Source organism: Macrotis lagotis, chromosome 1 (genome assembly GCF_037893015.1).
Source record: "Macrotis lagotis isolate mMagLag1 chromosome 1, bilby.v1.9.chrom.fasta, whole genome shotgun sequence".
Taxonomy (NCBI): domain Eukaryota; kingdom Metazoa; phylum Chordata; class Mammalia; order Peramelemorphia; family Peramelidae; genus Macrotis; species Macrotis lagotis.
This window is the reverse complement of record NC_133658.1, coordinates 439947918-439970447: the sequence shown is the minus strand read 5'-3', so window position 1 is coordinate 439970447 and position 22530 is coordinate 439947918. Positions and strand designations below refer to the sequence as shown.

Genomic DNA, 22530 nt, shown 5'->3' with positions numbered 1-22530 from the left:
AAAATGATCGGTAAAAACTTACATAGCATGTAGTTGGAAAAAATAAAATATTTAAAATAAAAATATACATGTAATACTTTTCAAATATTTTATAAGAACAATTGTTTAATATAAGATTAGTCCGTTAATTTAGTGTTTATCATATGCCTACTTTGTGTCTAGGCCTTAGGGAGACATAATGAAGCAATCATAATTTCTAAGGACCTAACATTTTATGGGGGAGACAAAAATACACTTAAAATACAGCATTAAGTTGATAAATCCAAATATAGTAGTAGTTAAATATGAGGTAGCTTGAGAGGAAGGATAATATCAGATGGGGAAACCAGAAGAGACTTCATTGAAGAAAATCTTAAAGAAAACAACTAAGAGAAGGAAGTAAGGAGAAAATCAATTCTATCTATGAAAGAAGTAATGTTATTGTAAGAAATAGAAAAAACCATTTTGGTCAGATTTCAGAGTCCAAAGTTTGAAAACTCCTTCTAATGAGACAGCTGCAGGGGATAGAGCATGGGGTCATGAAGCCCTGAGTTCAAATTTGGCCTTGGATCCTTACTATATGTATGACTCCAGGGAAATAACTTAATATCTGTTTGCCTTAGTTTCCTTAACTGTAAAATATAGGCATAATAAAAGCATCTACCTTCCAGGGTTGTGTGAAGATCAGATGAGATCATGTCTGTTAAAGTCCTTAGCATAGTGACTGGTATATATAGGTAGGTGCTATAAGTTAATTAAAATGTTTAATAATGTAATATTAGTAAACATATTATATAAGTGCTTATTCCCTTCCCTGCCCTAAGGTTAGAAAAATAAGTTTGGGTTAGGCTCTATTGGAATTTTGAAAAATATTGAGGAATTTATATTTCATCATAGAGGTAACAGGGATCCACTTGAATTGATTGAATAGCTTTGTCACATGATCAGATCTGTGTATTTAAGGAAAAACTGTCAGTAGTTTGCAGGGTTGGATTGGAAACTTGAAGAAGAGAAATCATTTAGGAGACTTGAAATAATCTAGTTGAGGAGTGAAGAGATCCTGTTTGTGAAGAGTCACAAGTGAAAGATGTTGTGAGGGTAGAAATGACTAATTACCTTTTGCTCGTTTCTCCCTCCTTTTAGGTAATTTTTGTTAAGGATAGTATTATTATTATTAATAGTATTTTAATAGGAATAAAAAGGTGTTTTGCTACTTTTTTAGTAAAGAAAATAAAATTATTTTTTAAAATGTCATTGATTTCAATTCTCATATATAAAAACTTTCAATTTTTGAATCTACATAACAGTAGTGCATGCAGAGAATCCATGCTCAAAAATATCTTACTGATAAGGAGTGTACAATGAAAAATATGAGAAATCAATCTTATTCTATTTTTAAAAATAAAATCAAAATATATACAACATGTGCAGTGTTTGCACCTTAACTAAGACAATAAGCATTACTAAGCCTTCATTGAATTGAAGTTCAATTTTTATATTCAACAAATTGTAATCCATTCTTGTATGTGATTTTTAATTCCTATTTTTGAGGTAAAAATATTACCCATTGATAAACAATATAGCTTGAGGATTGTATTGACCTCCACTTACCCTCACATTGACTTAAAAAAACCCCTCATCTAACAAATACATAAGAATCTGGACATATCACATCAGTTTTTAGAAGTGTTTCATTAATATCTTAAGACAAGTGTAAAACCTTGATGTATCTTAACTTTAAGCTGCCAATTTTCTTTTTCTTAACTTTAGAAAAATTATGGCTACATTATCAATGCCAGATCACCTTAAATTTGAATTTGGTAAGACAACATTTAAAGGTCACATATAATTTTATGCATATGGTGACATTCAATATTCAAATATCAGAGTCTTTGTACTGTCTTTTGATCGTTTCTTTAAACTTTCCAAGAAATACTTTTAGGCTTATAAAAATAAATATTTGTAAACATGACATAAAACTAACAGCAAAAAGTATCTAGAAATCTGTTGTGTGCAAATAGTTTTCTCTCTGTCATTCCCATAATTACAAAATTTTTTTTTAAGTCTCTAGTCTCTTCCCCTTCTTAGACAAGTTGTGTTTCACAATCTCCAAGAGATAAAATAAGTTTGGAAGTGTGAGAACATGTGCACAAGATATATAATGTATATTTATTTATACACAAATAATTTATAATAAAGTATTTTATTTATAGAATGTTTCAAGTATTTGAAGGAAATTGTCATGCAAACTTCTTGATGGCAGAGACTGTTTTTCTGCTTGGTTGTTTTTAACTTTTCTTTGACCTTCTCAGATCCTAGGACAGTGCTTGTTGAATGACTATTTAGAAGTTCTCCAATCTTTATTTCAAATTCCTATCCTGATTGTACTCCAACTTGCTGGCATGCTTTTTAAAATGTAGTACTGGATATAATATTTTAGATGTGATCTGATTAGGGCAGAGACTCTTTTATGCTTCATTTCTCTGTCTCCTCCAGATTAACTCTGTGTTGCTATTATTAACATAGGCTGAGCTCAGAGTAATCGTTTCGAATGCCATATCACATTTCTGAAACACTGAATTTACAGATTCCTAAAACTTCTAGGTCTCTTTCCTATGACTGGTTTTCTATTAGATCTGATCTCTTCTGTTGTAGTTTTTCCTGATGATGTTTTGAATTCAGGTATTGGACTTTATAATTTACTTTTATAACATTTGTCTGAATCTATCCTGATTCTGTCATTAGGCCTATAAACTTTCTCTTATAACTTTGTGTTATTTGAAAATTTTCATTGCAAATGTTAACTAATTGCTTATTCAAGTCATTGAAAAAAAATATTGAACAAAACTAGACCAAGCACAGAACCTTGGGATTCTCTACTCTAGACTTCCTTTCAGGTTGATATTGATACATTAATAAATGCATTATTTGTATTTAGTCATCAGTCTATTTCAAATTCATCTTACCTTGGTTCTGGACTGAATCTTGTCTATAAGAGTTATAAAAGACTTTATTAAATGCTCTACTGAAATTCAATACACCCTATCCACTACTGTAATATTCCTATTAAAAAGGAAAAGAAGTTATTATAAAAGGATGAGTTTTAAAAGATTCATTTATATTGATTCACAATAATTAATGGTCTTTTTCATATCTAAGTGCTAAGAAATCTTTTATTTAGTGACCAACACTAGAATTTTACCAGAAATTGACATTCTTATCTATGAAAGTTGGGACATTTGTTTATATCCAGTACTGAGGTGATTCTCTCAGGTCCTCAAATCCAAAGAGGCAGTGGCTCAGTAATTAAACCCAGCTTTTGTAGTTTCCCTTTGACAAATAGTATGACAATCATTGCTTAATTATTCCTTGATAATGTGATCATTCCTGATTGTAAAAGACATAGTTTCTGTTAGTCTTTTAAGTTTGTCCAATTCTTGGTTAAAATAGGGCGTCTTAGGGGTGGCTAGGTGGTGCAGTAGATAAAGCACCTGCCCTGGAGTCAGGAGTACCTGGGTTCAAATCCTGTCTCAGATACTTAATAGCTGTGTGGCCTTGGGCAAGCCACTTAACCCCATTTGCCTTGAAAAAGCCTAAAAAAAACAGGGTGCCTTGCTGACACCCAATTTTTTTCTTAAAACTCTATAGGACAAGCCAAGCCAAAATTTAAAAGTGATCTTAGGGCAAGGACTTGTTGATTCAGGAATTGCATATTAGAAGATATTTAAAATTTAAATATCTAATGTCTAATATCTTCTAATATGCAATTCCTGAATCAACAAATCCTTGCCCTAAGGTCTTTTCCTTAAAAAAGAAGATATTTCTTAACAAATAGGATACTGACATGAACTTATATAGACTTTATAGACAAGACTTAATATGATTAAACATCTCTGTAAGAGATGTTCTAAGTTCAAGAAGTCTCTAAATTCAAGATTTAACAAAAGACTCAAACTATTTCTTTATCACTGTGACTTGGTATGGTTGGCTAATGGTGTTCTATTTATATTTTTATTGCTATCCATCAAGAGTTGAGAGGTTATTGGGGTACCACAATAGCTTTAGATACTCATGATTTCCTCAATTATACTTCCTTTTCCAGGTCCCATCCTTAAACACTGATGATTTAATTTCTTAATATAAAATAAAATAGGGTTTTGAGTTTTAGAATAACATAGCCATACATGAATCTCTGATAAATTGAGAGCATCCCCCAATTAGCTCCCAGGACAGAAAAAGGATAATAGTCTTTTAGATTCTTTAGAGTTTCTAATAAAAACCATTGTGACAATATAATGTATTTATATATATATTCATATATACATACCTACATATATATTTTATTTCAAAATGACATTGTTCTATAACAGTTTTTATTTTTTACATGTTTTGTTAACTAGTAATATACAATAAGTTGTGATTAAGGAATATGAATTTTTACAAAAAATCCTAATTTTTGGAGGGAGGGCATAAGAGAGGTTGCAGGAGGTGAATTCTACATGAAGTGGAAAAACCATATGGAAGTCAAAAATTAAGTCCTCACTCCTTCCTACTCCATCACCCTAACAAATTTGGGAGCCTCTTGGACTTCCAAAAGCTATTGAAAGAGTGAATTGCATCAGTAAGCAGGGGAAGCATGGCCCAGGCCTTCAGGGAATCATCCTCTTCTTTAGGTTAAGGTCTTCATTTTCAGATGTTTGTATCTCAATCATGAATTTATTTCACCTGTGAAAAATAAAGCAACAGCATAGTGTAAGTATACTAGATTTGAGGTTAAAAAGACCTGGGTTTAAATTCCATCTTATACTTAACTAATTATATGATTATATATCATGTTCATTTAAGTTTCAGTCTTTTCATTAGATATCTGTGGTATCTACCTCATAATATAATTTGTTATATAAGATCTTTTTAAATGTGAAATGTTATTATGAATAACAATAATAAATGCATCACTTTTCTTTTGACCATTTTTTGGAAGAAATATTAGAGGCAAAAAGAAAGTTTGGAGATAGTTTGGAATAAGGAAAACAGTTTAATGGAAATACCACTAACTCTGAAGTCAGAGGGCCTGAGTTCAAATTCCATCTCTGATATTTAATCTCTCTGGGCCTCTGTTTCCTCATGTACAAAATAATGAATTTGTGCTAAATGGTCTCTGAGTTTTTCCCCCACACCAAAATGGACTGATATGTCAAATTATGCTTCCTACAGAGTTCTAAAGTTGTGACTTTGTTGGCTCCAAAATAGCTCCTATATATTTTGGAAATGAGAACTTTTTAAGTCAGTCAATAAATATTTGTAAAGTACCTACTATATCTTAGATACTGGGTTAAACACTGGCAATACAAAAAAGGCAAAAGATAGTCCTTGCCCTCAAGGAGCTCAAAATTTAATGGAGTTGAGACAACAAGCCAAAAAATACGTATAAACAATATATGTGTAGGATAAATTAAAAATAATTAACAGAGACAAACTCCAGAATGAAGAGAGGATGAGAAAGTCTTCCTGTAGAAGTTGGGATTTGTAACAGGACTTAAAGGAAGCTAGGGAAACTACTCCATGGAGTAGTCCCTCTAGGTAAAGAATTGTAGACACAGGAGACAGAAAGTGAAAATGCATAGTCTGAAGATACAATATCTTCTTTAAGGAACAGCAAAGAGACTGGTTTCATTTGATGGAAGGACATACAAGGGAGTATAAGGTACAAGAAGACTGGAAAGGTGCATTCCTTATAAATAAGATACAACTTATTTGTAAGCAGGATTATATGCACAAAGCAATAACCACAAAAGTCAATTTTATAGTAGTAAAATATTCAGTGTTTAGAAGTAGTAAATATAAGCATTTCAATGCAAGGTACAGTTCACATTAGCTTTCTCTAGTATTTTTGCCTAAATATATATGTGACTGTATCTTCAAGTTTACCTAAATATCTAGTAACCTAATAATAACCTCATAATTTAACTAAAAAGAACATACCCACATTATATTTTCTTAGATACATACTTATTCAATCTGTCTGCATCAGTTCTCTTACCTTGAACAAAGTCACTGTTGTACTGTAAAAGAGACTCAGCAGGAAAAGAACAATGAAAGTGGAGGCTGTTGTCCACAGGTTCTCAAATCCCTCTTCTTCAGCATTCACTTCCCCTTTTTTTATGAGTTTTGAAAGACAAAGAACAGAAAGATCAGCACTAGATTTAGTCACTATTGGACTGGGTCCAGGCAGAAGATTTGCTACTTGAAAGAGGTTTTTAATGGGAATAAATTAGAATTATTTTAGATGTATTTTCTATGAAGATAACATTATCTAAAGGAACTCCAGGAACAGAAATTTGTGTCTAGGAATAGGAGGGTTGAAAGGATGGGAGGAGTAAGAAACTTGGAAAAATAAAGTCTAAAAATATTCAGAAAGACAGTATGACGGGAAACACAGAGAAGAGGATGAAAATGCATTTTAAAAGGGAAACCTTCCCTGCAGTCTAACAAGGCCCACTATATAGTGTTGATGACAAGATTAAAAATTCATCATTTAAAAATGAATTCTGATTTGCATATTTGTGACATAGAAAATTAACCCTGTGCCTCTCTTATTGAAAACCACAATAGTGAGAATGGTTAGTGCAATAATAAAAAGGAAAAGAGAGGAAAAGAGAGAGAAAACTGTTGATAATGTAGATCATATATGTGAGAAATAAGTGTATCTATGTGTAAGAATATGTGTATGTGCACATCCAAGTTTGTATTTCTGCTAATGAAAATTTTGGTTTAGAATTTTCCTTTCTTAGGAACATATTCTCACTACATTCTTACTTGAATCTTAAGAAATCCTGAAGATCAATATGATCAAATCTTCTTAAATGACTAAGTTTTGGATGAGAGGAGTAAGATAGATGGGAACTCTACACTGATGGAGCAGAGGGGTAGAATAAACTAAGACATTCCTTTCCAAATGTGATGAATAAAAAATGCTTTCTTTGAAGAATTAAGGTTTGAAGAGAAGAATTACTTTTAGGAAACTAGCACAAAGTTCACTGCAGCCCACATTACAACTGCAAATGAGTCAAGCTCTTAGATAAGAGTTTATCTTAGGGTTTTTCTTATCATCATGAGTCCCATGCTACCCTATCTAGTTGTGAATAAAAAAAGGAGTAAAATGAGGTTGAAATCTATTGTGCTGATTAGGGATAGCTTTCCAAGACTATGTGAGTCTGTGACAAATAAACTAAAACTAATGATTTCCATTTCCTTCTTCCCCATACAGTCTTTATGGGAAGACAATACTTATAGCCTTATAGAGAAGGACTAAACTGGATCATAAAGATGCTTAGGAATTAGAAATGTAGGGAGGAAGCTAATATCTTAACATTCAAGCTAAAGTCTATAACAGATCTGAATAATATCATTTCAATGCTATTTAAGGAATTTTTCCATTGTTTACTGTTTCTTAGTTTCTGTTATCTCTATCTTTTTCCTGTTCTCATATTTCTGTAGCATAATTTTCCTATCTCAGATTTTCTACAGGAATAGGTTTTTTTTGTCTTTGTCTGTGTTTGTAAACTGAAAGGATTTCAGTTTGTTTTTCCTTTAAGAACTTAAGATAACACAGGAAGAAGGATTCAAAGTTACTCCTGATTTTATGTTTAGACTATAATACATATCATTGCTGATTATTGCTGAGGGCAATAGAGTCTGATTTCTTGGAGGAAACTCATCCTATCAGCTTAATTTTGTACAAGATGTTCATATGCTTGAGGTAAAGGATTCAATGGACTTTTGGAGAATTTAGATTTTCTTGCTGGTATCCCAAGGACAGAGAGAGACACATCTAGAATGTGTTTAAGAATTGACTTATTTCAGAGAAGCAGGGAAGATCAATATGATCATCAAGTCTTCTTAAATGACTAAGTTTTGGATGATGCTAGGGAAGCAAAATGGCGTCTCTATTTTCTGTGCTATTCATGCAATGAGATAATATTGATTTCCTAAATAAAAATAAATGTTTTTTGGAAGGTCAGTACATCAACTTCATTAGTCCTCTAGTTTGTTTGGACCTGCTTTTTGCTAAGATGTGTGTATCTCAGGGTAGATGAGAGATCTTGAAAAGAATCCTCATAGAAAATATCAATTTTGCCTTAATTAAATATTATATTATGTACCTAAGTGCATATTGCTGTGTTTAGACTTCAATAATTGAATAGCATGCAATTTTGGAATGAGTTTTCTCTTCCCTTAGAAGCACCATTAGAGTCATAGCTTCTTTGCATAAAGGATCATTGGTCTTTCATGGACCACCTGAAATTCCATCCTCATGTAGCCTCTAAGATAAGGAAGCCAGAAGGGTGGATTTGTTCAACTGGGGTCCCTTAGATTTATCTTTAGTCTTTGAAAAGGTGACTAATGATTCCTTCCATGGAAGTCATTCAACAAAGTCACATTTGGAACCAACTCTACCTCCAATCTTTAGATGGACTTTCTCCTGTTCTGATTGCATCACTTTGTGTTCTTAGGATGAGATGTGTTTTACCTAGTGTTGGACACTAAAGGTCTCAGTCTGGTATAGGGTATAAGTGGAAGAGGAAATGGAGGCATCATTTTGAACTCATCTATTTTCTCAATTCTGGAGTTACTCATCTCTGGGACACTGAATCCCATTCCCTTGGACATGAGAAGATGAAACAACTAGACTCAAAGCTCAGACTGGGCTGAATGATTATATTCTATATTACTAAACTAAGGTATGTAGTTAACAAAATTATACCATTGTAAGAGGTATAGCTTCTTTTCCCCTCTATCCCAAAGGGCTGGATATTTTAAGTTGAAAAATGGACATTACACCTACTAAAAGAAAAGATATCTAGTTGAAAAGTTCATAGACCCCATATAATAGTAGAATTGTCAAAATTCTACAAGTACTCTTACTTCCCTTCCAGGGAAGAGATGATTTTATGTAATGATGGTGTGTGTGCATGTGTGTTTGTGACTGCATTATGTGCCTACATATGTATGTATGTATGTGCCATACATATATTTGTGTTATGAGTTTTGCCAAAACTTGTTCTGAAGAGCTAAGAAACACGAACTGTATTTGTAGCATCTGAATAACATGGAGTTGAAGTGTAGAATAAAGTTAAGGAGAGGTGATCAGATTGTGTAAGTGTGTGAGAGAGAGGGAGAGAGAGAGAGAGAGAGAGAGAGAGAGAGTCCGTGTGTGTGTGTCTGTGTGTGTCTGTGTGTGTCTGTGTGTGTCTGTGTCTGTGTTTGTGTGTGTCTGTAGGCAAATAATTTGAGGGGTGAGATGAGGGAAAAGGATCACGAAAGGAATGTTGCACAGAGAAAAGTTTAGGGCCAGTCAGATACCATTGTTTACTAGAGAACTGAAATCAATGCCTCTTTGTAAAGTTGATTTTTTTTTATTTCTAATTTTCATAAAATGCAGTTTCTTATTTCAGTCACATGATTTTATATACTCCTTTGGGCATTCAGTTGGCCCAGAGGTTCTCATAATCTGTCCCATGAATGAACTAGATGGTGAGGGAGGACCTGTAGGTACAGTAAGAAGAGTGGCCAAGGCCACATCCTCTCAGTAGCAGGTATTGGTTGCATCAGATAGCACAAGGGAGACATTGACGAAAGTGGGTTTACCAGTGGACTTGTCCACGGTCTTCTCAGTCACCGACAAGGGCAGTGCTTCATGAACCACCACACAGGTATAGGACTCCCCTGCATTCCAGCTTTCCTCGGACACTGTCAGGGTGCTGTAGGAGAAGTAGAAACCGGCTTTCTGGGGTTCCTGCTGGGGGTTGCTGGTGACATATTTCTCTGAGGGTATAGGCTGTCCTTTATGCAGCCAATAGACAGACACATCTGGTGGGGAGAAGTTCTTTATCAGGCAGGTTATGGTAGCTGCTTCCCTCATGTTCAGTTCCTCAGGAGTTGGAGTCAACAGATAGACAGCTGGTGCATACTTTTCAGACCCTGAAAGCAAAAAGGACAAGGTTGACTTGAAAATCATAGGTTTGAGAGTAGGGAGCTCATAGACACAGTCTAAAACAGGTATCAAGGTAGGAGAGTCATGGGGTGAGTCTGGAGTATAGTAGGAGTAAATTGAACTCCTGGGTCCTCAGAAATTCTATAAACAAAGATCTATGAGACTCATATTGAAAGATTATTTCAGGATGGAAATAAGGGTGGGAAGGAGGAATGAGAGAAAGAGGACCTTTCATGATATAACTTTGCTTTTTCTCTGGGAATGAAAGACTAGGTCATCTGGACTGGTTTTTCTAGATTTAGGCAAGCTAATACAAAAACATTTTTAGAGACTTCACAAGAGTTTAAACCCTCTCTTGGTCACATGGACTTCAAGATAGAATCATCTGACCCTGGATTGGGTCAATTGTGGAGTTCAGGGAAAGGAAGAAGACAAGGAGAAGTAAGTTGAGATCCTTACCCTGTTGCTTAAAGATTTCTTTCTTCAAGGGAACTGGATGGTTAGGATGAATAACGGTACATGTGAATATTTCCCCTGAATTCCATTCCTCTGCACAGACTGTGGCTTCTCCTTTAGCACTAAAGGTACCATTGGGGTGGCTGACTGACACCTTAATGGTAGTTTCCAGATGTGTATTCCCATAGGACCAGGAAATATTCAGATTTTGAGAGGTGGGAAGGTTTGTGACTATACAGGTTAATTTGGCTGATTTGGTAGCAAAGATACTTGCAAAGGAGGGGGGGATGGCAAAGGCTTCAATGGATGAATCTGGGCCTAGGTTAAAGGAAAAGCCATATTTAGTTTCTGAAAGAACACAAATTGAGACAAAATTACAGTGACCCTCCAAATGCCAGTAGTGTTTATTACAGATCTGTTCTTCTTTCTTAATGCTTCTCCACCCCTTTAACTTCTTCCTTCTTGTATATTCACTTTTTTTCTTTTTTGATAAAGGGGCAAGCAGTCTGAAGTTATATGTCTGATAAGTTCTACAGAGCCCTTGGAACTACTCATCCAGGCAGGAATTAGCTTCATTCATCTCTAACTAAAGCGAATTTCCTATGTTCCTCCTTGACCCCAGGGAAGAACATCCCTACTTTAGTGACCAATTCCAAGGATTTCTGAGCAATGCTCCCTGGACTTCCTTTATGATTTGTTTCTATTTCCTTTCATTCATTCCTCATAAAATGAGAAGGTGATATTCTCCAGCTGGGTTTTTGGATGTTTAGTGCAATTTAAGGTGCTATGACCTTGGCAGAGAAGATCTAGACTTATTTTTCTTGCACCCCCCCATGGCTCCATACAAATAAATATAATCTCAGCTACTTATAAGGCAGTCTGAGAAGTGATTAAGCAATCATTATCAGTGTTTGAGGGTCTTGAAGAAATCAGATTTATGTTTAGTGGAGCTGATCTGGGGTGATGGTCAGATCACCAAGACTAAAACCTCGGAATAATCTATATTTTAAGAATGCTAGAAGTATCTGGGTATATTGACCCATTTTTCTTCTGGTCCAAGTCCTAACCTAGGAAGGATTTTTCATTAGGTAGAATTTCAGGAGTGAGAAGGCTAGGAATTTTAATTCATTTCCTAAGAGTTTCATCCTGTATATCACTCACCACTGAAACAGGTTGAGGAAACATTCTTCTGAAATTGTGCTCCTTCATGTTCTACTAGACAGGTGAAGGTGCTTTGACTGAGCCAATCATTCTCATTAATAATCAGGCTGCTCTGTAGGAAGAAGGTTCCAGAGCCTTCAGGCAGGGCTTGACTTGTAGTGACACCTGACTGAACTGGTCTGCCCTCTCGAAACCATGTTATCTTGATGTTCTTTGGACTGAAGTTGGTGGCTTGACAGATAAGCTTGGATGTTCTTAGGCCAGAGCTGGAGAATGCATCACGGGGTGGGATATATACAGTCACATTTGGGGAACTGATAGGGTTTCCTGGATAGAAAAATAGGCAGGGAATTAGTACCCTTTCAATCAAACACTAGAAAGATTTTGCTTTGACTAGCTTCGCCTAGCTGGAGTAGTTCTCTCCTTGCCTGACCCCTTGAGTGTGTGTAGCTAGTTGCCTTCAATTGATGATTTTTAGGATGGGAGGAAACCTCCAATTGGATGGAAGGATAAGTATTTAGAAGAAAGCATCTCAATAGCTCCCTTTAATGAAGTCTCTCCTTTGAATCCAATCTAGGGAGGAGCGTGGCTAAGCATATGGAGATTTGTGGGTATGTGAATGCACTTTGGTGTGCTTATATATTTGCATAAAATCCCATGTGCATGATTTATATTCTATGATATCTCCTGAGGTATTTTGTTCCCCTCAGATTAATTCTGTTTCTTGGAATCAAAGCAAGGAAGGATGAGGAGAGAAGAGATAAAGGAATTGTATTTCAGATCTTACCTCGAAATGGAATGTGAATTTCCTTGGTGCCCTTGGAGTGATGGCTCTTACATACCAAGTAGCTATTTTGTCCTTGGATGACATCATTGGCAGGGAGGATCACTTGCGAGGTGGCTGTGTACGTGCTCCCACTCAGAAGGGACGGGAAGATCTTTAAATCTTTGTTACTCACAGCACTTGTGTTTTCATAGTTCCAGGAAAAGTTAATGGTATCAGGTAGAAAATCCTTAGCCAAACAACCCACAATCACATGGGCATCTTCCATTTCAGAATTCAAGCAGGAGGAGAGGGAAAAGAGGTTTGGTGCAGCAGGGTTAGCTGAGGAAGAGATTAAGAAGGGAAAAGAAACAAAAGAAAGAGAAAGAAATATGTTAAAATGAAAGTCTTTTCAGCACGGCTGAGCCCAAAGCAGAGGAGCAAAGGGCTAATTTCCTTATTTGTAAAATTATAAGTGAGAAGCAGGAGCAGGAAAACTGCAATGAGTTGTTTTGTTCTTCAGATGTACAAGTCATACCTTCCTTTTCATGCATTCTATATATACACTAATTTTCTCCTCATCCACTCTGAAAAGGAGCCTCTAGGTTAAACTCTATCATTTGCTCAGAAATGCCATTATCCACATCATAAGGAGCATTTAACTTTTCATTTTTTACCTTTACTGATCCAATTAAGTATGAAGTGCTAGTTGCAGAGGGGTGTCAACCACCTATGGAGAAAAATTCTTTCCTGGCTACTTATGAGTACAAGTATAGTGGTGGTGAGTATTTAGCTCTACAAAGCCTTCCAGTCCCCAACCAAAAATGTAACATCTCTTTAGACAAGGAGAAAAGAGGTATAATCTTGACATGGCAGACACAAGGGATAGGAATAAAAGTTCTGTAAGAGATTACCTAGAACATGAACAACTAATTACTAAATCTTTGTGCATATGGATCAAAACAGCTCATATCTGGAAGGAATTCATGGGCAGATTCAGCTAAAATAAGATCAGCTTCAGTAGAGAATCACCATCATTCAGCTTAGCTCAGCTTTTACTAGGATGTTAGCTGAGCTGTCAAATTTTGGATGGACTAACCCAAACTCAGTTCCTTCTATCAGCAAGAAAGTTGCCTTAGAAAGGCCTGAGGATATCTTAGACCATCCAATACAATTTCAGCAGGGGAGCAGTATGGAAGTAGCCTCATTTCTTGTTTAACTTTCAAGCACAACTATCAGTTTGGTCCAGCTTGGATAAGCCCAGTTCAAATATGGTACCAATTCAGAAAAGCCTCAGTTTAGTTCAACTGAGTTTACTGGGTAAGACAATAGTTTTTGGGACTGCTTTTAGGGGTCCAGCTCACCTCATCTCCAATAGGGAGTGTGCATGGACTATCTCAGCCAAACTCATGTGAGCTTAGTTTAGTAAATGCTTCTTAGGAAATAGCCCTGGTCTAGTTTAGTTAGGACCTGTTCCAGATGAGGATCAATATGAACCAGTCTAGCTGACCAGAGTGTCAGTATGAACTATTCTTAGCCTGCCTTTCACACCCTGCCCCTGCAACCTCCACCTCACACCTGGGAGACATACTCAGTAGAGATCAGTTCTCCCTCTGTATTAGCTTTAGAAACCAGTCTAACCCTGATCCCAGGCTCAGTCCAATTTTAGCATGGAAGAAGGTGGACACCAGACTAGCTCAGCAGGAAGTTAGTACAGGTTAATCTTAGTTTAAACCCAGTCTCATCTTCAACTCAATCCCTTTGACCTGAAGACTAGGTCAGCTGTGGCCTCAGTTCAAGTTTGCTCAGCTCTCATTCCTAGTTGCAATTTTAGCTTGAGCTCTAACTCAGCCTGAGTTCTAGTATAATTCCAATGGAGTGTTAATCTTATTCCAGTTCCAGTCCCAGCTGTAGCTACAGTTCCAGCTCTTGTCCTATCTTTAGCCTAGTCCCAGGATAGTTAGATAGCACTGTAGCAATAGTGCTGGACCTGGAGTTGAGAAAATTTTCTTAGTTCAAACCCAACCTCAAACATTTGTGAATTGTATGACTCTGAGCAAGTCACGTAACACTGTTTACCTCAGTTTTCTCATCTGTAAAATGAGCTGGAGAAGAAAATGGCAAACCAGTCCATTATCCTTGCTAAGAAGAAGTCAAATGGAGTCAGACACTACTGAACCAACAAAACTAGTCCCAGCCCAACCTTACTCTTGTAACAGTTCTTCTGCAAATTCCTGTTTGTGCTGCACCTCAGCTTCATCCCTAGCTCTCATACTTCCACAGCCTCAGTTTCACTGTCTGGTGCCAATTCTGGCTTCAGCTTCTAGGTCTTGTCTATTCCCATCTTTGTTTGTTTGTTTGTTTTGTTTTTAGCTTTTTTTTTTTGCAAGGCAAATGGAGTTAAGTGGTTTGCCCAAGGCCACACAGCTAGGTATTTATTAAGTATCTGAGACCGGATTTGAACCCAGGTACTCCTGACTCCAGGGCCGGTGCTTTATCCGCTATGCCACCTAGCCACCCCACTATTCCCATCTTTGGCTCCAGTTCATTACCAAGTCTAGCTCTGATTTGGCCCCACTTTCAGCACATTCTCAGTGAAGTCCAGCTCCGGTTCCCAGTGAGTCCTATCTCTGACTCTACCCTCCTTCCTTCTCTAGCCCCAATCCCATCCGTAGCCCCAGACTCAGACTCCAGCTCAGCCTCAGTTTCAGCCCCAGCTTAGCTTCTATTGAAACCCATCCCCAGCTCAGCCCCAGCCCCAGTCCAAGCTCTAATTTAGCCCCAGGTCTAGCTTGAGCTCAGCCCCAGCTAAGCCCCAGCTCAGTTCAGCCCCACTCAGCTCATCCTTACCTTTAACTCAATTCCATTCTCAGCTCAGCTCCATCCCCAGTCCCAGCAAAATCCCATCCCCATTTCGAGTTCAGCTTCAGTTTAGCCCTAGGTCAGTTCAACCTTAGCACCAGCTCAGCCCCAGCTCAGTTCCAGCCCCAGCTCTAGCTTGGTTCTAGCTCAGCCCCAGCTCAGTTCCAGCCCCAGCTCTAGCTTGGTTCTAGCTCAGCCCCAGCTCTAGCTCAGTCCCAGCTCAGTCCCAGCTCAGTTCCAGCCCCAGTTCTAGCTTGGTTCTAGCTCAGCTCCAGCTCAGCTCAGCCCCAGATCAGCCCTAGCACAGTTCATTGCCAGCTCAGTTCAGCCCCAGCTCTAGCTCAGTCCCAGCTCAGTCCCAGCTCAGTCCCAGCTCAGTTCCAGCCCCAGTTCTAGCTTGGTTCTAGCTCAGCTCCAGCTCAGCTCAGCCCCAGATGAGCCCTAGCACAGTTCATTGTCAGCTCAGTTCAGCCCCAGCTCTAGCTCAGTTCCAGCTCAGTTCCAGCCCCAGCTCTAGCTTGGCTCTAGCTCAGCTCCAGCTCAGCTCAGCCCCAGCTCAGCCCTAGCACAGTTCATTGCCAGCTCAGTTCAGCCCCAGCTCTAGCTCAGCCCCAGCTCTAGCTCAGTCCCATCTCAGCCCCAGCTCAGCCCCAGCTCAACCCCAGCTCAGTTCCAACTCAGTTCCAGCCCCAGCTCTAGCTTGGTTCTAGCTCAACCCCAGCTCAATCCCAGTCCCAGCTCATCTTAGTCCTAGTTTAGCCCCAGCTCAGCTCAGCCCCAGCTCCAGCTCAGTCCCAGCTCATTGCCAGCTCAGCTCAACCCCAGTTCATCTCACTGCCAGCTCTAGTTCAGCCCCAGCTCCAGCTCAGTCCCAGCTCATTGCCAGCTCTAGCTCATTGCCCACTAAGCTCAGCCCCAGCTCCCTCTCAACTTAGTCCCTACCCCAGCTCTAGCTCCGTCCTAGCTCAGCCCCGGCTCAGTTTAGCCCGGCTCAGCTCAGTTTCAGCTCTAGTTCATTCCCATCTCAGTCCCAACTCAGCTCAGCCCCAGCTCAGCTCACTGCCAGCTTTAGTTCAGCCCCAGCTCTAGCTCAACCCACCTCTAGTTCAACCCATGCTGTAGTTCATCCTAAATTCCAGCTCAGTCCTTGTCCTAATTTCATCTGCACCTTATTTTTGTTTCATCCTCAGTTAGGGTTCAACTCCTGCTCCAGCCTATCTCTAGTTGCACATGGGAAATGCATATTGTTCACTTTTGTGAAAAGATCTTCACTACTTTTTCTCAGGTCAGTAGGGTGCACACTTCAACTCAACCCAGTCCACTTCAATTTAACTCAGCATAGCAGGCAAGTCCTTCCATACCAATTCAACATAATCATTCCAGTCTTAGGTTTCTTATTCTATCCTTTTGTCAATTTCATTTCCCATTCTAGCTCTTTTTTTGTCTTAACTTCTACACTCTAGCATTAATCTGCACATCCTTATTTTCACTTCTTAATGCCCTGATACTCCTTATCACATGGTAACTATCTCTTTAGACAGTTTTTGAGAATTGGAATAAAAATTCTCATTTGAACTTAAATATTCTCCAAATTAAAAAATTTTGCAAATCCTATAATTGATTTATAATTTGCAATGTCATTAATGTTAATTATTTTCTGACTTGTAGCTCCATAATACTTAACAGTCTTCCTATGAACAAAGAAATAATCCTTAGACAAAATCCATCAACCAGATCTATGATGAGAACATTACCTAAGAAGCTTAAATTATACATTTTTTAATTTAAAGTGAATAATTTGGTTTGAAATGAATTCTCTGTCAGTGAAATGAATTCATAGAATATAGAAAATATACATCAACTAAATTTGCTAAAGTGCTACTTAAAAGTAGTGCTACCTTAATGAAAAAAGCTACCAATGTAGTCTAAAAAGATTGGTCATAGAAATATTAATGTATGATTTTATTTACAACTATAAATACTATCAAATATTATATTTAACTCCTAATAATTTCAAGTTAACATATAATTCAGAAGAAATTTACATCATCCTTCAATTATTTAATAAAGGGAGATTAGTAGATCTCTCATTAAACTACCTACTATCTCTCAAGCTACCTACTATGCATTTATTTCATAAGTAGATACTCAATAAATATCTATTGAGAAGAATTAAAATTCTACTCTACTTATGAAAACATTTTTTTTCTAAACCAAGAAAAAACAACTGTATCAGGTAGAAGACTAGATAAATAAAGTGGGCAACAGCTAAAGCTGCTTTCTTACCTATTGGGTGACCAGTCACTGGAATGTACAATTGAGCCTCTTGGCTTTCGAGGGGTCCAGTTTATAACCAATATTTTTGTTGGTATATGTTCTTCAAGTTGAGGGCTGGCATGACCAAGAATATAGTAAACTTGCTCTGAGGGCTCAGTGAAGAATAATCTGAGCTCCAAGTAACAGAGTCACAAAGAGACTGAAATAAACTTATCACCTTTGAAGGACTTGGTTCTCCAGATCAAAAAAACCTATTCCATCATTATCAAGACAACTCTGAGTTTTAGTATTTTTTAAAATTGAATTTCTTTACTACAATTTGTAACTTTTGGATATAAAAATTTGCTTTAGGTTTTTATTTTTTTAATATTTTAAAATAAAAAACCCTTAAATTATATGCAGATTCCATTTAATATTGAATATAAAAATTAAAATATGCCAATTATTTTTTAATTACTGATATTAAATCCTTTAGAATTTCAGAATGGACATTACTCAGTCTCTAATGAAAATTGTAAAATTGAGTAATATCTAATGTTTGAAGTAAAGTGATTCAAATTGTATTATTTTTAAAAAGAAATCAATCAAATAAAAATATGATAGATACATTAATATTTTAAGACATGAGATAAATTTGAATGTTAAATTTAAATGTTTCTTTCAAAAGTAAAATAATCTCAGAGTAAAAAAGTGATGACTAGAAAAATGAAAAAAAATCAAAAGAACATTACTCTCCAACTGGTTATTGCCTTCCTTGCCATTAAGCAAAAAATAAAAAAAATGCAAATTAATGCAGGTGTTGTTTGTCTTAGTGGAACATTTTCAGATATTTTGGACTATGCAAAACTGGCTAAAAACTACTTCCTCTCAACTGAAATGTGTAAATGAATGAATCAATCTTGTTTTTTTCTTTTTCCTAGAATAGATTCAAGATGGAACTAGTTTCCTGCCACCTGGTTTCCAGGCCCCTGAACACCATCTGGTACTTAGTGGGTGCCATCTTGGTTCTCCCTGGATGTATTTAATTTAATTTATGTTCAGTTGTTTTATGTAACTTGGTTATTTATCATAAAACAATACAGTCTTGAGGTGAGGAAAACCATGGGTTAACTATTTGCTTTTTTCAAGTTTTATTTTTAAATGAACTATTTGCTTTTTTAACATCAGATTTTTAAATCTTTCAAAATTTAAAAATATACCTTTTTCTCATATAGAAACTTTAAAAAGTAGAGATATTTTAAAGATGAAATGTAGTAAACTTAGTTAAATGAATTGTTTGAAATTACTTGTGGTTTAATGATTTAAAATTTAATATTTGAATGGTAATAGTTTTAGTCAATCTCAGAGTTAATTTTAAGATATTCATTAAAAAATCTCTCAACTAGGGAGCATTTTATATTTCTGTGTAGTGAATATTTCATAATTAAGTTTTTCCCTTTAATCAAAGTAAAAAAATAAAACATCAACTGTTTCAATAACTTTATAAAGAAACAAATAATAAAAGCTGGTAACTCCTAGGAAAACAATTTCTCAATTGCCTGAAGTGGGGAAGGAGTTTATGAGTTTTTCCTTGGTCTAACTTGTCATTTCTAATTTAGATATTTAATAGTCTTTCACTGTTCACCTTTAATTTGAATCAGAAGGAAAATCACTCCACTTATTACCAAACTAAACTAAATTTTTAAATTTTATCTATCAATTCTCCTCCACTAGTTTTTATAGCATTAAAAACACACATTTATCTGTCTGAGTATGTATATGTGCTTTCTATATTTGTTGATTATATGCTCACATATATGCACATATATATATACAATATATATGCATATTTATATAACATATATGATCTATCTATCTAAATTACTATTTTAATTTTCCACAGCATAAATATACATCTGATGACTTACTGAGGTCTTCATATTGGAACAATATTCAATGTTTTCTATGATTTTATCACACTAATATCTGCATATAAATCCTGAATTTATTTCTGACCAAATCCTCTGTATCCTCAAGCAATTAGTATACTTAAGAAGTAAAATTTGGCAGAGTCTGCTACTTTCCAAAATCATCTCCTGGTTTTTCCTCTCTAACCCATCCCTACCCCCTACCATCTGCCTTCCTGTCCCAGTCTGTCCTTATTTAGAAAGCATGTCCTAGAATATATGCTTTTAAACATCCCAGAGGTCCCTTGACCCTATAATTCCATGCAATCGTCATCCTAGGGAAACTGCAACTTTTTTCTCACATAAACCTAGAAGACAACTTTGACCTCTACCTCTGTCTACCCAGGAAAAAGCCACTTGATTTCTAACATTCATTTTGTATATCAGTCATCATTCATAAGTTCATTACTGATTCTGTCTGTAAATACATATTAAATTGAACTTCGTTCAAAATGAGTTTTTGAGAATCTATCTCTAAGTATAGAAACTTATGAGATACATGAAATCTGAGAGAATTGTCTCTTGACTTTTTGGCAAATTCCTCTAGTTCTTACTAGGTTGTTTTTCAGGTAGCAGAGTCACTCATCTGGACAATTCTGACTGAGATCAACCCTACTGATCATGTCTCCAGATAAAAATTCTAATCCAACTTCTAAAGTAAAATATCAACTCAGTCAAGAAACTTTCTCAGACAAATATGCTATACTAGTTGAAACATCTATCATCCATTAGAGTCATAAAGACTTATTCTTGATCTCAAGTTTTACCCAGAACAATCACAGTCAATCTCCTCTGAAACCAAAAAACCCAGAGACTTTTCCAAGCCACTTGGAAATACTTTCCTCTTAGATTTTAGAACCGGTACATCTTTCTGTTCATTTTCTCAAACTCTCTCCCAAAACAGTCTAAGTACTATACCAGGCTAGAGTGAGAAGCTTCTCCCCTAATAAGCCTTTTTTTTTAAAACAAAGGAGAGCCAGTTCAATAAATATAACTGCATATGAAAACTACATGAGAACTGCATGAGAAAATAAATATATGAGAAAAATATACATTTAACTGTATAAGATGACTCACCTGAGGAGACGGTCACCACATTGCCCTTGCCCCAGAGGTCAAACCAGTTGTCACATTAGAGCAAGTCTGCCTAGTTCCAGGGCAAAAATTAACTTGTCTCTGGGACCACAGTTTTTTTTTAAATTAAAGCCCTTTTGAGAGCCCACCAGATAGAAATAATTTCAGAAGAGGGATGAAAGGTGAGTAAAACAATTGAGAGATGTTTCAATGAGTTATTTAGTGGGAAAGGGAGAGTGATTCTTGCCTTGGACCCTCTGTTAATCCGAGAGCCTGAACTTTTAATTTCTCCCCCAAATTTCAGTTAAAATGCTATAATAAACCAGAGGAATATGTTGAAATGACTTACCGCTGGAGACGGTCACGAAGGCCCCTTTGCCCCAGTAGTCAAAATAATCACATTAAGTTGAAACCCTTTAGTAGCTGTACCAAAACTTGGCCTTCTGGCTCTGACTCAGACCTTTTCTGAGATTTTCATTTCAGCTCCTGTTTAGCCAATCAAATTAGAAGATAGGTTAGTTGTCTATGAATACAACCATAGATTAGACTTCATAGGATTATTGGAGAGAAAAATGTTGGTCCATAATTTCATTTCCAAGACTGATCAAATTAACTGCAATGTAGTTACAATAGTATACGGAGATCATGTCCTCAGATCTGACTTAGAGATTTTTATTTCCCTTCTTTGACTGACTTATCACTAAAACCCTCAAAAAGAATGTACCCTTTTAACTCTACAGACAGATTTGTCTGATCACTGAGTCACAAGCCAAGTAATAGTCTTTGGCCTGATTTGAAGGCCATAAAGAAGATATATAAAGAACATTCATACTTGAAGAGACTGACTAGATCCAGTATTCCAAATTATCAGCACAGGCTCTTAGTCACCATCCCTTGCCTGACATAAATCTTTCAATTAGCATTCTCAGATTAGTATGGCCAAGATTTCTAACAGTTTATAGGGAGTTTCCCATTATATTGGAGAAAGGTTGTTCTCTCACCCCAAGTTATTCAGTAATAATTTTCAGTGAGAATTAGTTTGTTTGGGTCTCTTCTCATAGTTTTAGTTTCTTTAATCTTTTCTCAGACTATGGGGCCCATTCTTTTCTTTAGATCTGGGAGGAAATCCAAAAATGAATCTGGGGACCAGGGAACACTTGACCCCAAAATTCCACTGATTTTGAGACCAATGGGACTAAAAATTTGGGAGGGTTTGGAAATTGCCGATGTTGCCAATGGTAATCATGGAAATTGAGTAGAATTTGTTGCAGATGACTTTATTAAATGCATTAAAAGAATTAATGAGGTCTTCCTACCTAATGCTTTCCTTCACACCTTGATTCTTCCCTATGAGACGATACAAGAGAAGACCTTTTACTTAGAAACTCCAAAATCAGGATGAACATTTAGCTGTGTAGCTGTGTAAAGAAGATCAACTTGAAGAGACAGTCACAGTGGTCTCCTAATTAAAAAAAACAACAACAATAGTTATGCAGATTTATCCTTCTAACATATTTTTTTACAAAAATCCTATTGACTGACTATGCCTATTTGGCTTCCCCTTCTCTAAGACCCTTCTTATCCATGAGTCTTCTACGGTTTCTAAAAGACCCTCCTTGTCCTTGCAAGAGTCCCTTTAGGTACATGAGAATGGTCTCTTATTCTCATCCTATAATTCACTAATTACATGTGATTGGAGAAGTCAGACTCACCTGAAGAATAGGCACCATGGTCCCTTGACTCCAGCACTCAAAATAGGCATAATCACAATGGTGTTGTTTCTTCACTTGAGTTTTTATTATTCCTCTCCTCGCAAATCGAAACCTCAATAACTATTTCAAGATTTTTATTCTGCTTATTTCCCAAATATTTCCGTAAATTCTTCTCCCCACTTTCTGCCTAAACTCATTAGCTGGCTGCTTTCCCAATAGCCTTCCAAAAAGAAGCATTCATCAGAGATAAAAGGATTTGTGGTTTCAAAGAGATGCTGAAAGATTATTATCCCTAAGTTTATGACA

General features: G+C 36.4%; 1 gene segment (V, D, J or C); it reads right to left on the bottom strand.

Annotated features, from left to right (window-relative positions):
* Window positions 1-9375: 9375 nt before the first annotated feature.
* LOC141506489 (Ig mu chain C region secreted form-like) lies at window positions 9376-20620 on the bottom strand. The segment is given in 5 exon segments: window positions 9376-9960; window positions 10433-10747; window positions 11591-11917; window positions 12378-12695; window positions 20516-20620. Coding segments are annotated over 4 exon segments (1302 nt in total).
* Between the last annotated feature and the right edge of the window lie 1910 nt (window positions 20621-22530).